At 33.2% G+C, this 15,963-nt stretch overlaps 1 protein-coding gene across 4 annotated transcripts in view; it reads left to right on the top strand.

Annotated features, from left to right (window-relative positions):
- NCKAP1 (NCK associated protein 1) overlaps nucleotides 1–15,963 on the top strand; it is a 109,454-nt gene that overhangs the window by 39,652 nt on the left and 53,839 nt on the right. For all 4 annotated transcript variants that reach the window (XM_086719101.1, XM_025912573.2, XM_086719100.1 and 1 more), the window contains 9 exons: nucleotides 242–384; nucleotides 468–558; nucleotides 3,006–3,143; nucleotides 4,527–4,575; nucleotides 8,276–8,432; nucleotides 11,444–11,500; nucleotides 13,568–13,664; nucleotides 14,314–14,420; nucleotides 15,139–15,271. In XM_086719101.1, the coding sequence (XP_086575227.1) occupies nucleotides 242–384; nucleotides 468–558; nucleotides 3,006–3,143; nucleotides 4,527–4,575; nucleotides 8,276–8,432; nucleotides 11,444–11,500; nucleotides 13,568–13,664; nucleotides 14,314–14,420; nucleotides 15,139–15,271 (972 nt within the window). The remainder of the gene's footprint in view (nucleotides 1–241; nucleotides 385–467; nucleotides 559–3,005; nucleotides 3,144–4,526; nucleotides 4,576–8,275; nucleotides 8,433–11,443; nucleotides 11,501–13,567; nucleotides 13,665–14,313; nucleotides 14,421–15,138; nucleotides 15,272–15,963) is intronic.

Genomic DNA, 15,963 nt, shown 5'->3' with positions numbered 1-15,963 from the left:
TAAATAAAGCAATAACAAGCTTTTTGTCATCCATAAAATTGTGTCACCAACATGAAACTGTTACCTGTAACTTCTAAATTTTAGGTATGTTTTTGGTGAAAGGAATTAGAATTTTAGAAGTAGGCATAAAATAAATAACTAAAGATTATTGACTTTTAGTAGCTGCCATGAAGATTGTGTATGTGCGTGTGTGTCTTAAAGTTCACAAAATAAGAGGTTAAACTTGATTTTTGTTTTCTAGACTGTAAACTTTGATTTAACAAAGAACTACTTAGATTTGATTATAACCTATACAACACTAATGATACTACTGTCTCGAATTGAAGAAAGGAAGGCAATCATTGGATTATACAACTATGCTCATGAAATGACCCATGGAGCCAGGTAGACCTGCATTATACAGATCTTTGTGAAATTCTCAGTTTGATGGCTAACAACTCACTGAAATTTGATATGTCTATTTTAAGTGACCGAGAATACCCACGCCTTGGTCAGATGATTGTGGATTATGAAAACCCTTTAAAAAAAATGATGGAAGAATTTGTACCCCATAGCAAGGTAGGACCTGGTTTTTAGATTGCTTTTAATAGGCATATGAAATAGTATAAGGGTGGATAGTTAGATAAACTTCTTTATGAAAAACATAATGGGATGCGAATAATAGCTGTGTATGGTGTTATCTAATTGTGAACCAGAGAACTCATTAGTTAGATTCCAAATAGTACATGGAAACTCAGGAATATATTGATCCAGTATAATTTTTATTTTTATTATTTATTTTTAGTTTATTTTTATTTGTTTTGAGAGACAGAGAGCAAGCAGGGTAGGGGCAGAAAGAGAGGGGGACAGAATCCCAAACAGGCTCTGCGATGTCAGCACAGAGCCTGACATGGGGCTCAGATTCACAAATCGTGAAATCATGACCTGAGCTGAAATCGGGAGTCGGATGCTTAACTGAGCCACCCAGTCACCTCCATTATAGATTTTAGATTCAGTATAGGGTATAGAGGTAGTGAAGTTTAGTATTTGGGAATGTCTGCTCTGATACCAGACTACCTGGGTTCTAATCCCAACTCTGCCAATTACTGAGTGTGTAATATTGGGCACATTCCTTAACCATCTTCCCTGTATCCATTTTCTTATCTGTAAAAATAGAGAAATAATATCTCCCTCATATGGTTGTTATGAGGATTAAATGAATTACTTCATAAAAAGTATTTAGATACATAGTGTTTGATAAATTTTAACTAGGTTATTAATAAATCTTAAGAAAAACTATAAGAGCTTTGTGAAAATAATTTTGAATGTCTTTTACAATATATAAAAAAGTAGTTTTCGTGAAACAATTTTGGTTCAAGGGAGTCTTGCCATTATGGTTTCTTTGCAGTAGGGCTGATTCAAAGAACCATAGTTCATATGCACATCAAGGAAATTTAGAGGTATCTCATACATCCTATTACAGATAAAAATTGAGAACTGGAGAAGTGACACAATAAGTCATTTAGCAGCAATTGGGGCAAAACCAGAGCTAAATCCCAAGATTTTAGAATCTTGGTTCATTCTCTTTGAGTCATGAGAGTTAAACATTTTAATAATACACTATTTTCTCTAAATCTGTGCTTTTTTTTTTGACCTACAGTTAACACCAAGAATTTTCCTTCCATTTTTTTACTCCAGTAAAAATTCTGAAGATGTGTTTACAGAAGATGTGTTTGTAGTTTAATTTCTTTGTTTAGCTGTATTATACCCACAAATTTATATAGGTTATTGTTTTGAAGTTAGTTGGATCATTAGTTTGAAAGAGGCCAGTGGATGGCATCAGTTTTGAAGTAAAAATCAGCATTGCAGATGGAGATGTCAGGATTCCTCAGAGTGCTGAGCATACCACAGTCATTTGTCTCTGATTTGGGTATTGCTTTTTCCTCACCTGGAACTGTCTTCCCTACTCCTCTCTGTTTTCTCTATACATTCATTTCTGACTTTTTGCCAATCACATACGGCCAAGTTTTTATTTACCCAATTCAGATTTCGTTCTTTTCCCACTTAAGTGATGAAAATTTCCTTAAGACTCTTGCATGTCTTTTTAAGTTCTCCATAGTCATTTGCATATACTAGACTATTAATAATTGCTTCAAGAGAATTATCCATTTGGATTAGACCCTTTATTTCCTAATCACAATTTTTCTGATGTTCCATGATATCTCAGGTTTAGATACAAAGTCTATCCTGTATTTGCTAGGATTTGTTAAAATTAATTTTAAAAACATTTATAATCACTTGGTAGAGTATAATAAAAATACAGATTCCTGGGGTCTACTCCCAGAGGTTCTGGTTTACTAAGTTTCAGGTAGAACTCTGGATTCTGATTTTTGAACAAATTCCATGGTAATTCATGTGCACTCAGATGTTCACTCTTACACAGAGATTCTAGGAAGCAAAGATGAATAGCAAAGGACAGTTAAAAGCAAGTAAGAAGCAGATGAGAAGAAACATTAAATACCTTGATGATAAAGCTATAATTAACAGACCAAATGACAAATAGAAGTTAAGTAATTTATTAAGATAGAGCACATTTTTTTTTGTAAAGAAATCTTTGGAGAAATATGAAATATGTTGAGCTCTATTAACAGTCCTATAACCCTAATGTGTTTTTTCAAAGAACTATTAGAGTAGAAAATGATGCACAAAAGAATGTGCCTACTACCCCTTTTGAAATAAAGATCCCAAGATTGCCAAACATTGTAACTTTTAAGGAACTAACATGATTTCCTGAGCTGAGCTCTTGCCCAGGAATACAGAATCTATGTAGTTTTTATGAAATTAAAAAAAATTCCAGAGGTGGTAGCCAGACCCACCTTAGATACTATATGGAGCATAGTTGTAATTAGGCTTTGTTGTTTTAGGATGGTACAGTTAGAAACACACAGCACTTGTAGCTGAAATTTAAATGGAAAAATAAAAAAAAGTCTTTGTTCCTCAACTTCCTTTTTTCCTATTTTAATTAGTCTCTTTCAGATGCACTAATTTCTCTTCAGATGGTGTATCCTCGAAGGAATCTTTCAGCTGACCAGTGGAGAAATGCCCAACTATTGAGTCTCATCAGTGCACCCAGTACAATGCTTAATCCTGCACAGTCTGACACCGTATGGTTCTGTTTTTCCCTTTTTGAATAAAAATAGTAAAGTTGATTTTTAAAAAAATATCAGCAATGCAGTACTGTTGTGATTTTTCTTCTGATTGATGTTAGCCTGTCAGTGAAGTTTATTGTAAAATGTCCAGTAATTAAGTTGTACTATTGAGTTTTTTTATTTCTAAAATCTGATGCTAAGTTAATACAATTAGTAATGTAAGTATTTTCTCTTAAAATTTAAATGTCTGTTTTGTTCTGTTATAGTAGAAAATTTGGAAAATGCAGAAAATTGTAAAGAAGGAAATACAAATCATCTTAAATCCTCACCAAAATCATTATATTGTTTTATATAGTTGACCCTTAAACAACATTGGTTTGAACTGTGTGAGGTCACTTACACGTGTATTTTTTGATAAATACAGTATTGTACTGTAAATGTATTTTCTCAAGATTTTCTTAATATTTTCTCTAGCTTTATTATTGTAAGAATACATTATATAATACGTGTAACTTACAAAATATATATTAATTGACTTTGTCATTGGTAAGGCTTCTGGTCAACAGTAAGCTATTAGTATTTAAATTTTTGGAAGTCAGGAGTATTAGGCAAATTTTCAGCTGCATGGGGAGCAGGGTGTTGGCATTCCTAATCCTCCTGTTGTTCAAGGGTCAACTGTATTTTCAGTCTGTTCTCTGTATGTATAAAAATATATGTTATGCAGATGGAGAATACACACACAAAATTACTGATTGGGGTGAGATAGTAAGTACCCATGTACCTAAATCTTTTTTAAATTGATTAAATATTATCTCTTGGAATACTACAAGCTCTGAAATAGACTTGGGAAATTTGAACTTGTCCTTTATCAGATTGAAGACAATTTAGCAACAGTATTATTTTAAGGGAGGTTTCAGAGAGTGTAAATGTGAAAGGGGCACAGCTCTTACTGTCCTTTATGGACTGCAAGTTTATTTATTTATTTATTTATTTATTTAAAAAAATTTTTTTTTTCAACGTTTATTTATTTTTGGGACAGAGAGAGACAGAACATGAACGGGGGAGGGGCAGAGAGAGAGGGAGACACAGAATCGGAAACAGGCTCCAGGCTCCGAGCCATCAGCCCAGAGCCCGACGCGGGGCTCGAACTCCCGGACCGCGAGATCGTGACCTGGCTGAAGTCGGACGCTTAACCGACTGCGCCACCCAGGCGCCCCTGCAAGTTTAAATCATAAGTTATAAAACTTTTATCCAGCCTTTTAAATACGTCATGGTGGTATTTGAGCCAAGAATTGAGCAGTAAGAGTTTTTAGGAGGAAGAGAAAGAGAGTGACTTAGCATAGGATTTGTTTTTTTAGAATTTCTTCTAATCACAGGTATATATTTTCTCTTTTTAAGATGCCTTGTGAATATCTCTCTTTGGATGCAATGGAAAAATGGATTATCTGTAAGTAAAATCAATTAGTTTTGTAACTATCTCTCAGGTTTTAAGTTTTAGAGAAAAATAACAGGTAATATGGATTACTTCTGTGCCAAGCACTGTCCTAAGCCATTTCTGTGTATTACCTCATTCAGTTCTCGTACTGACCCTGTCAAGATAGTCTGTTTTATAGTCGAGGAATCTAAAGCTTAGTCTATGTAGCTAATAAGTGACAAAGACAAAATGAGAACCTAGGCTAATGCCAAGGCTCATGGTACATTATATTGCCTCTCAGTATGACTGTCAAAACTACATTTTTATTTTGTTTTTAATGATTTTTTTAAATGTCATGTTTATTCAGCTAAGGTTTTTGGTTTTAGTTTACTTCTGTACATATAATAATGACTCATCGTTGGCAGTTAAATGCATTGGAAGATGAAATTACTAGTTGTGCCCCTGGGACGTTCACAAACCATAGGGGAAATAGACACAGTAACATACAGATACAATATAGAATGAGAGTTCCTATAATTACTTCTACCGCCCCCAGGTCCAGTAGCATATGGGAATAATTTTGAGCAGTTTTTGTTTCTTAGTTCTTATAGGTCTTGTTTCTTGGTTTATTAACCTTTAAGATTTATTTATTGTTTTTTTTTTATTATAGTTTATCTCAAACTATAGTGAAGGACCAGTTTTTAAAAAAATTTTTTTTTGCATTGATACTTCTATAAAATTCAAAAAAATTGAATTATTAGAATTACCAGAAATTAATACAGATGCAAAAGCCCACATTTTAAATTATTAAATTCAGTTTAATCTAACATTGTTTTTAGCTTTCTACTCATAAATCAATGTCAGATTTTTATGAGAGTTTCTAAATACTGTTAGTTTCTTTACTCAATCTCATGCCCTGGCACTTTGAAAAGCACTGTTATTAGTATGAAAGAGGAGGAATTTAGCACATAACTCCCTGTCCCTGGCCATTTTTATTAATTATATATTTTACATTGATCATTTTTGTGATACTCCTTTTTCTTCTGTAACGATAGTTAAGATTTTCATCCTTTAGTCTCTTACTTGATCAAAACACAGTTTTCAAAGTATTAATTTTGCTTAAATGTATCGTGATCCTTGGTTGTTCATGTTTATGGAAGTTTGGCTGTAGAACAGAGGTGATTAGTAGAGTTAGGTAGCATGACGACCTAGAGTTAATAGCACTAGTGCCCCTAGTCAGGAATGCTGAGTACAGGGCCCTGTATGATGAGAGGGAGGTAGGTCAGAAGGCAGGCTACCCTAAGAAGGAATGTAGGGACATAGAGGCAGATTTGGGATAATCACAGTTGCCCAAGTAAGGAAGGTTTACTCTGAAGTTTGCTGCCTTCATGTGTTTGAGCCTTGAGTAGAGTTAATATAGAAGTTAAGAATTGCCTTAAACTCTGCACTTGTCATTTTAACCCTAAAACTCATAGTAGGACTTTTCTGTAGACTGTGGTCTGCTTTCTTTAGTGCTTTGCTCTAGATTAGTTTCAAGTGTGGTCCCTGGATCAGCAGCATCACCTAGGAACTTATTAGATATGTAGAATCTTGATCTTCACCCTAGACCTACTCAATTGGAAACAGTGAATGGATCCTAGCAATCTGATTTAATAAGTCTCCCTAGTAGCTCTGATGCAAGCTAAAGTTGGAGAATCATTGGTCTAGATTATAGCCTGAGGCCGAGAGTTACTGAGAGTCTGGAATGTTGAAGACCCAGCTATTTGGAATGCAATTATAAAATAACTTATCCTGATGTTCTTTTCAGGGTCTATTCTTGCTCTGTTGGTTGGACTCAGAGGACTCCTTGGGAAAGATCTCTTTTCATCTCTGGAGTTTTGGATTACTAATTCCTGACTCTCTTTAAATTGATAGTCGAGTTCTGTCTACTTTCGATCTTAAAAGATTTTTCCCAACTTTCTTGTCTAGTATTGGTATTTATTTATTTATTTATTTATTTATTTATTTATTTATTTATTAACATCCACATTAGTTAGCATATAGTGCAATAATGGTTTCAGGAGTAGAGTCCCATGATTCATCCCCTACATATAACACCCAGCGTTCATCCCAACGAGTGTCCTCCTTAATGCCTCTTGCCCATTTAGCCCATCTCCCCACCCAGAACCCCTCCAGCAACCCTCAGTTTGTTCTCTGTATTTAAGAGTCTCTTATGTTTTATCCCCCTCCATGTTTTTGTATTATTTTTGCTTCTCTTCTCTTATGTTCATCTGTTTTGTATCTTAAATTCCACATCAGTAAAGTCACATGATATTTGTCTTTCTCTAATTTCCCTTAGCATAATACACTCTAGTTCCATCCACATAGTTGCAGATGGCAAGATTGCATTCTTAGTATTGGTCTTCTTTCTTGTTTTCTAACATTTTTGTGGCTTAAAATAACTAAATTTTTTTTTTCTGTCCTTGTATTGGAACCTTGGTGGGTAAAGGAAGTTAATATGTGATTTAATTAATAAATCATCCTAATCTTGGGCAGTCTATTTTAAATTCATTTGCCCTTTTTGATTCTGTCATAAACAAATGAAGATATTTTAATTCATAAGGTAATCCATATCTTAAAAAAATAAAATATATGGTAACCCATAATACTGCTAACATCTTTAGAGAAACCTTTTATTATCTGCAGCAATTTTGTGACTCTAAGTATTCAACGAGGTATAAAACACTAAGCGAAATCACTTTTTACTCAGAGGTTTAGAGTAAAAAAACATTATATAGGACAAGAATCTTTTACAAACAGTTTCTCGTGAGGACTTAAGTTTCCATGTGTATATTCTGTTTCTTTGGTTGTGTACCAGACCATGTAATTGGCTGTGTTTAGGGGTCCTGTTGCATGAAAAACTTTTTTATGTTTCAGGGTATTTAAAGAAGTTTAATATGTTTCTGTATATGATTCCACAGTATATGCCTACTTACCTTAAAAAGTTAACTTGCTTGCATAGTGTCCTGTTAAAGGAAGGTTGAGCTAAGAATAAAAAGATGAATGACAAGTTATATGTTAACGATTCAGGAGTTTAAAGGGGAGAGTGAATTCATGTAAGAAAGCAGCATAATATATTGAAAGAATCTTAGACTTTAAGGGTAAATACTTGAGGCTAAATATAGCTCTAATAGTTAATAGTATAACTTTAGGCAAGTCATTGAACCTTCATTTCTTCAACTATAAAAGAGAAGGATACCATCTATTTTATCTACTCCAGAGAATCATGTGAGATAATATAAGTGAAAGCTTATTTAGTAATCTATATATTGCTGTGAAAATGTGAGATGCATTTGTTCTGGTGATTTAAAAAAGTAGATTAGCCTTATTTTTCAGTTACTGTAATAGTTATGATTACTGTATTTGTTGATTAGTTTAACTTCTGATATCTAGGTTAAAATATTTTATAAAGATTTTGAAAATGTCTTTTACTCATTTATTAAAATGACTTTTTTCACAGGCCAGAAGCAACATTTTTTCTCATCAGTGTGGGTTCAAAGGACTGATTTTGCAGAATACAGAAAATTATTGACAATTGTTGCCATCTTGTGTGTATGAGTTATTACCTGTCACTTAAAAAGCCTCAATAAAAAGCCTCAATTTTATGTTTCTGAAATTTTTGGAAGCTACTTTGTAATGGAAAGAATTTAATTTTGGAATACTTTTATATTCGTATTTACTTTTTTTTTTTAAGTTGGCTTCATTTTGTGCCATGGGATTCTAAATACTGATGCGACAGCACTGAACCTTTGGAAGCTAGCTCTTCAAAGTAGCTCTTGCCTCTCTCTCTTTCGGGATGAAGTTTTCCACATTCACAAAGCTGCAGAAGACTTATTTGTAAACATACGAGGGTATGGCATTTTCATTTATCTTGTCTTTTTTTTTGGAGAAGGGTAGTGAGTGAATGATTTTTGTTGAAGTTTGGGGATAGAGAAGGGTCATGTATGCAAGAAGATGTCACCTGTACCCTCTTACTGGTCACAGTAAGTTTTTTTCTTAACAGTCACTCTGATACGGTATTTTCATATATTTTATAGGTAACTTCACAGACTGAAGTATCTAGTGTTTCTCCCCTTTTAAAACTTGTATTCTATGATAAAGAAGATGTGCTCTCTTTTGCAAATTATGATATGGGTTTAGACGTAAATATTGCTAAAAGCACCATATACATTTTAGAGTTTTGAAATTTGTAGAAGTGCTATTGAGAAGTATGTGGGTCAGTCAGAAGAACTTCATTAAATTATAACAATTATACAAGTCAGACTGCTGCACGTAAGAAATCATGTTTCCTTTTAATAAGGTGTTCCAAGTGACTCATTTATATTCATTCCCTGGAAAGCAAATAGTTCTTACAAATTTGTTTCCTTGAAATTTTTAATGCCTGTATTTCTTTCTATATGAGGTTCTGTAGGCAGTATACAGTAAACAGGTTGGCCTCAGACTTGGTAGTAGTTTTGAAGTCTTTTGAAATTAGGAGCATCTAAAATATTCTAAAATACCTGAAAGTGTCAAATAGTTATGTTCATCTTGTTAGTTTCAGATACAAATGAAGTTTACCAACATTTGATTCATATCCAATTTAGAAATGTCTTCATGCAGGGTGCCTGGGTGGCTCAGTTGGTTAAGTGTCCCAACTATTGATCTCAGCTCAGGTCTTGATCTCAGGGTTGTGAGTTCAAGTCCCATGCTGGACTCCATACTGGGCATGAAACCTACTTAAAAACAAACAAACAAACAAAAAAAACAATGTCTTGAAGAAATTGAGATAAAGCATCTGTTAGTTATTAAAAAGTAAATATACCAACTAAGCCTCAAATTTTAGTGTGCATAAAAATTACTCTGGGATGCGTATTAATCCAGATTACTGGGCATGATCCCTAATTTGTATTTCCTATATCTGTATCTTGGAGAGTTAAAAGAATCTGCTCTTTTTCTCCCTAGTAATTTTTGAAGTAGAATTTACAGACAGAAGAATGCATAAATTTTACATGTATGTCTCAATAACTTTATATATGAATACTCTAGGTGACCACCTAGATCAAGATATAGAACATTTCCATTATCCCCAGAAAATTGTCTTGTGTCTCTTTTTTGGTCAGTACTGCCACCCCTGGTCTCCCTTTCAGTTCCCTTCTCCGGTGACCACTCTTCTGGTTTCTGTCACCATGGATGGTTCTGACATTCTCATGTTGGTAGATTCTCAGGTATAATATGAGAACTAGTGCCCTATGTACTTTCCAGCTCTTACTTGGCTTTTATTTTAGATGCTGGAGTACTTGGAAATATCCTATGTCAGATGGGATACTTCCTAATTTATTTTCATTTTCTAATTGGTTCAGATTGAAAATTAAGAAACTTGTATTATATCTTAGCATATTGATAGCTTCTCTGTGGAATCATATTTAAATATATGTAAGCATTTAGAACCAGGTAGTCTATATATTGAGCGAGCTTATGTTATATATGGTACACATAAGTTGAATGACACCATGAGACCAGTTATCTTAAAAAAATATATTTTTTTAATGTATATTTATTTTTGAGAGAGAGACAGATTGTTGGTAGGGTAGGGGCAGAGAGATGCTGAATCTGAAGCAGGCTTCAGGCTCTGAGCTGTCAGCAAAGAGCCTGACGTGGGCTTGAACCCACGAACTGCAAGATCATGCCCTGAGCTGAAGTCAGATGCTTAACTGACTGAGCCACCCAGGCACCCCACCAATTGTCTTTTTGTTACGCTTTTTTTTCTTTATGTTAATACTTTTCTAACAATGAATTTACCATTTAAGAATCTTCATGATTAAAGTTGTAAAGTTTTAATTTATTAAGTCATGAGTGATCACTTGAAAATATGATTTACAGTACTTACAGGTTAGATTGTAAGTATAAAAGCTTATTAATTATGAAAGAGAATGATTACAGATTTAGTATATTTTAGACATTTGCTCAAAGATCACATAAATCTTAGAGTACTTAATTTAGAAGCTGGGACTTCTTGGTTTAAGTGGTCTTAGCCAGGTTGTCAAGAAGATAATTTTTCTTTAACATTTTAGGAATTTTGAGTTTTTGCATGTAGTATTAATGAAAATAACATTTATTTGCTCTTTTTTTCACATGTTACCTTTAAATTTTTTTATGTTGGTTCCTATTTTTTGTTTTTGTTTTTGAAATTTTTTTAATGTTTATTTATTTTGTGAGAGAGAGAGAGGAGGGGGCAGAGAGAGGGAGACAGAGGCTTCAGAGCGGGCTCCATACTGACATCAAAGAGCCTGACGGGAATCAAACTCATGAACCATGAGATTATGACCTGAGCTGAAGTTGGATGCTTATCTGACTGACCTACCCAGGCACCTGGTGTCCTATTTCTTTTAATTTAGTCTTAGGCTTTCCTGCCCCAGTTTTTTCTACCATAAAACCCCTATCTCCAGACATTCAGTAGTGTTACTCCCTAGTATATATCCTTTCAGAATTTTTTTAAATCAGATAGCATAAAATTAGAAGTAGTAGCTTTGTTATTACTTTAGATTTTGGAGACCACTGTTAATTACATTGGAGGTACAATTTTAGTGTCTCTGTGGGTTCTTGACGAGGTGTATATAATCAAAGATCTACATTGTGAGCTTCAATTTTATTGTTAGATTTAATATAATATGAGGTCTGTTTTTCTAAGAAGACTTGACTGGGTACTTAGGAAAGGAGGTAGGTGGACTTGTTCCATGCATTTCTAGTTTGAGCACCATTTTTTTCTTATTGCTAATAGTCGTTTTTAATTGACTTAGTATTTGGCTAACTCGTTTTGACTGTTACTGATGAAATTAGGATTAACAAGGATCTAATTTTTTTTTTTTTTTTTTTTTGCACATAGCTATAATAAGCGTATTAATGACATAAGAGAATGCAAAGAGGCAGCTGTGTCACATGCGTAAGTAGTTCTGTTTTCTCTGTGGAACTTGTAATCAACAAGAATTTCTGTCTTAAAGCATAATTTTGTTCACATACTGCAGATTAATGGTGTGCAATATGGGATAGAAGTGGGCCAATCAATGAGAAGTATATATCCTCAGTATTTAGTAAGCTTCAGGTTAGTACAGACAGATCTGGAATATTTTTGAAGTGTTGATAAAAATGCTCTAAGCAAGTACCATACAAAGGTCTTTTATTTTAGGTATCATTCAGATCTTTTGCCATCACTATGCTTTCATATCAATACTTTTCAAGGTGTGATGATTTTTGTACCACTTCATGAACATAGATATATGTTTATACTCTCCCAAATAGTATTTACTTTTCAAAGTATGTTATCCTCATGCCCTTACCTAATTGTAGTAAATATTTTATATTAGTAAGTATATAGAATAACTTAAAAATTATCATATTTAAGATCTTTGAACAAGTTTTTGATTTTCTCATGAAATAATTATAAATAATTTGATAATTCAGTGTTACATATATACTTCTATAAAATATTTTCTCCACTGAGCCTAGGTAATGTTATCTGATCCATCCGTATTTTTGTAAAGCAGAGTATAAAGCACCACTGCCATCGATGAAAATATAAAAACCACAAGAAGTTTCAGAATTTAGGTTTAGGCTATACGATGGATTTTGGGAATTTAAACCATCTTTATTCATTGCTGTCAGTGACCTATTTCCTCATGCATATTTTTTCACTTGAATGAAATGCTTATATTTAAAAAGTTATTTTCTAGTACTAATATATTTTGGAATGTGTTAGCATTCCTTTCTTGACATACAGAAATACAAATGATTATCAGTTCTTCATGGGATAGACTCTATTGTAGGCACATATATGATTCTTAGCTATCTTTTATGAAATTCTTTTAAAGGTAAGGCATTTTCCCCCTTTATTATATAAAGTAGTTGTAGGTAGTAAGCAGTAAGAATTCCTCATAGGAATTCCTCATTACCTTGTGCCAAGCATGGTACTTTATAGACATTTTCTCTCAGTATTAATAACACCACAGACTCCTTGCCACAACTCGGTGTAATAAAATAGTCAAAATAACATTGCCTCTTTTCTTAGAAATTGTATTGGTTGACTTTATTATTGTAAGATAAAAAAGAGCTTGTCATTGGAATTAGCCTAATAATACTATGTATCAGACATCATGAAAGATGTATCTTTTCAGGGAGGTGTCATCATCCCTGTTTTATAGATGACAGGGTGAAACTAGGAGGGGTGTGTGTGTGAGGGGGTGGGCAGAGGGTGCTGTTTTTTGCACCTATCAAAATCTTAAAACTTTGTTGGGACTGTGTATTTTGCATAGTGTGAGGAGTTGGAATACTTAGAACATTCTGTGATATTTTTTTCTACATTAATATGTAAGAGTAATTCTTTTAAATTTGCATTTTATTTTAAAAATACCTAGTAGTGAATATTTATGATTATCTTTTCCTTTCCTCATCTTTCTGTTTTTGAAGATTACCAAATGATCTCATCCTAATATCTTTATTATATATAGCTCTTGTTTATTAGTCTTACCTATTTAATAAGAATATACTTAATAAAGTAGGATATAATCAGATATTTAATAAGTTGTGTTCATTGATTTTCTTTGTGGGGGTGACAGAAAATGTATGTAGTAGAACATTGCTTGTTTTCAAGGATTTCACAGTCCACTTTTATAAAGTGCTAGGCTAAATGGTATTAAAGTTGCAGACATTATTCAAAAATGGGCATCTGGATATTGGGAAATGCTTCTTGAAGGGTTGGTCTTGAAGTTTGGGTAGGATTTTGATAGGTGGAGAGTAACAGAATAAACATGGTTATAAAAACACTGCAAGGAAGGCCAGGATAAACATAAGTTTGGAAAGTCATTTAATGATATGACATACATATAGAAGATATTTGTAGGAGCTTGTGCTTCCTAAAAAATGTTTGTAAATTGACCTGAAATGGTAAGTTATTTAATTGCCAATAATGATTTTAGTAGAAACAGATAAGTTATATTGATGTCTTTCCCTATAGTGGTTCAATGCACAGAGAAAGACGCAAATTTTTAAGATCTGCACTGAAAGAATTGGCTACTGTCCTCTCTGATCAACCTGGCTTGCTAGGTCCAAAGGTAATTGATTTAATTCTTATTTCAACTACAGGTGTACCGTATTAAAATGAAAAAAATTCGGGGCGCTTGGGTGGCTCAGTCGGTTAAGCGGCCGACTTCGGCTCAGGTCATGATCTCGCGGTTCGTGAGTTCGAGCCCCGTGTCGGGCTCTGGGCTGACAGCTCAGAGCCTGGAGACTGTTTGAGATTCTGTGTCTCCCTCTCTCTGACCCTCCCCCGTTGATGCTCTGTCTCTCTCTGTCTCAAAAATAAATAAACGTTAAAAAAAAATTATAAATAAAATGAAAAAAATTCTATGAAATTTTACTAAAATTTGAATTCTTATTTAACTGTAGGTGTGCCAATTAAAATTTTTAAAAAATTCTCTATGGAAAACTACTAAAATTTATATTTAACTGAGAATGAATTTGCTTACTTGACATTCATACATCACACCTTCCTGCATTTTTCTCACTTCATGTTTGAATGTGTACTCCCCTTGATACCTGTCTCTAGGTTTTCTTCTGTGTTCTCGTTTTTGTCTTTGAACTTCATATTATCAGTTCTTGCCAGTGGCTCTCACTTAGACAAAGATTATGAATAGGTTTTGTTAATAATCTTGGCATGAGAATAAGCAAATGTTCTTTTTTTTTTTTTTTTTTTTTAATTAGGCACTTTTTGTTTTTATGGCATTATCCTTTGCCCGTGATGAAATTATCTGGCTACTTCGTCATGCAGATAACATGCCAAAGAAGAGTGCAGATGACTTTATAGATAAGTAAGTTAGCAACATTTAAAGAGTTATTTTTTGAATGTTTTGATGTATGGGATGTGGAATTTGGGGACATTGAAGTTAAATTATTTTGAAAACCTTTTTTAGAGCTTTTCACATTTCATAATAAAGGGATATTTGTAATACACCATTAGATGATATGAATTAAAATAGAGTCAGTGTTAGCTTAATATTAGGGCTTGTAATGTTTCCTAAACCTAGATGGTCATAAAGTTCTTATTTTCTTGCTATAACCAGTCATATTTTCTTTGGAATTCATTTTTTAAAATGATTCACTACATAAAAATTTAAATAAGAACCTTAATGAACCAAGTGTGTTATTTGAAATGTCTTTATCATTTTAGTACACAGTCCTTCAATAGGAATTAGATAAATGAAACAGAAATAAGAGCTTACAGAAAAATCTTAATTCTTCTAATCCTCTAATCCTCTTCCGTTTGTGATTTTTTTTAATGATGTAATTTATGAGATACTCTAATTTTATTTTCATTTTGGGTTTTCCTTTATCAACTTTTTAGTCATAGCTGTTTTTTAATTTTTGCTTTGCATCATGGAAATGTCTTTAGGAAGGAATTGACATAAAATTATATTTAATAATGCTTTTTCTAAGAAAAAAACTCTTGTAGTAATATCAGATACATTTTATATTTTCCTTAATGATGAATTTATTTTTTGAAATACTTTTCTTGGATTTTTTAAAAAGGCACATTGCTGAATTAATATTTTACATGGAAGAGCTTAGAGCACATGTAAGGAAATATGGACCTGTAATGCAGAGGTATTATGTGCAGTACCTCTCTGGCTTTGATGCTGTTGTTCTCAATGAACTTGTGCAGGTAAAAACTGTCTCATGTTACTCTCCCTGTTGTTCCTTCCTTCCCTCCTTTCTAGTAACTGATTTGTTTGCTCAGTATAATCTAGTGCCAAGTGATAGATACAAATGTAAACAAGTCATTTTCCTATCTTGTTAAGGGGGATCATCACCTAGAGGGGAGAAAACATTTAGTTGTAGTCAAGTGTTGTAGCATAGTGTTATGCTTAAGTGTGTACAAAGCTCAGACTGAGCACAATTCAGGGAATTATTCTTTACCTGGCAGGTGGAGGTTGATATACAGTGACCAAATTATAGAGGGCCTTTCAGTAGAGGAGGTTAGTCATAAATCTGATTTATTACTTAGATTACTGTGGCTCAGTATGGATGATGGATTGCTGGGGGCCAAGGGAGGAAACAGAGAGATTAGAAGAGAGCTGATGAGAGCCTGAACTTGGACATTGGCTCTGGCAATAAAGAAGAGATGATGGAGACTTTATAATTGATAACCAAGTATTAGATAAAACACAGAAGATAAATCTTTTAGCATAGTATATTAGAAATGACCAGACTTTTAAAACAAAATTCATCTAGATGCCCTAATAAGATTAAATGTCCTGATTTTATTTTCAATTTGAATTTTCCTCTATTGATTTTTAGTCTTTTTTTTTTTTGCTTTCCATAATTTAGTCTTTTTCATCTTAATATAGATTTATT

The sequence above is a fragment of the Puma concolor genome, chromosome C1, assembly GCF_028749965.1.
Source record: "Puma concolor isolate L17-30 chromosome C1, mPumCon1.1.hap2, whole genome shotgun sequence".
Taxonomy (NCBI): domain Eukaryota; kingdom Metazoa; phylum Chordata; class Mammalia; order Carnivora; family Felidae; genus Puma; species Puma concolor.
This window is presented reverse-complemented; position numbering and strand designations above follow the sequence as displayed.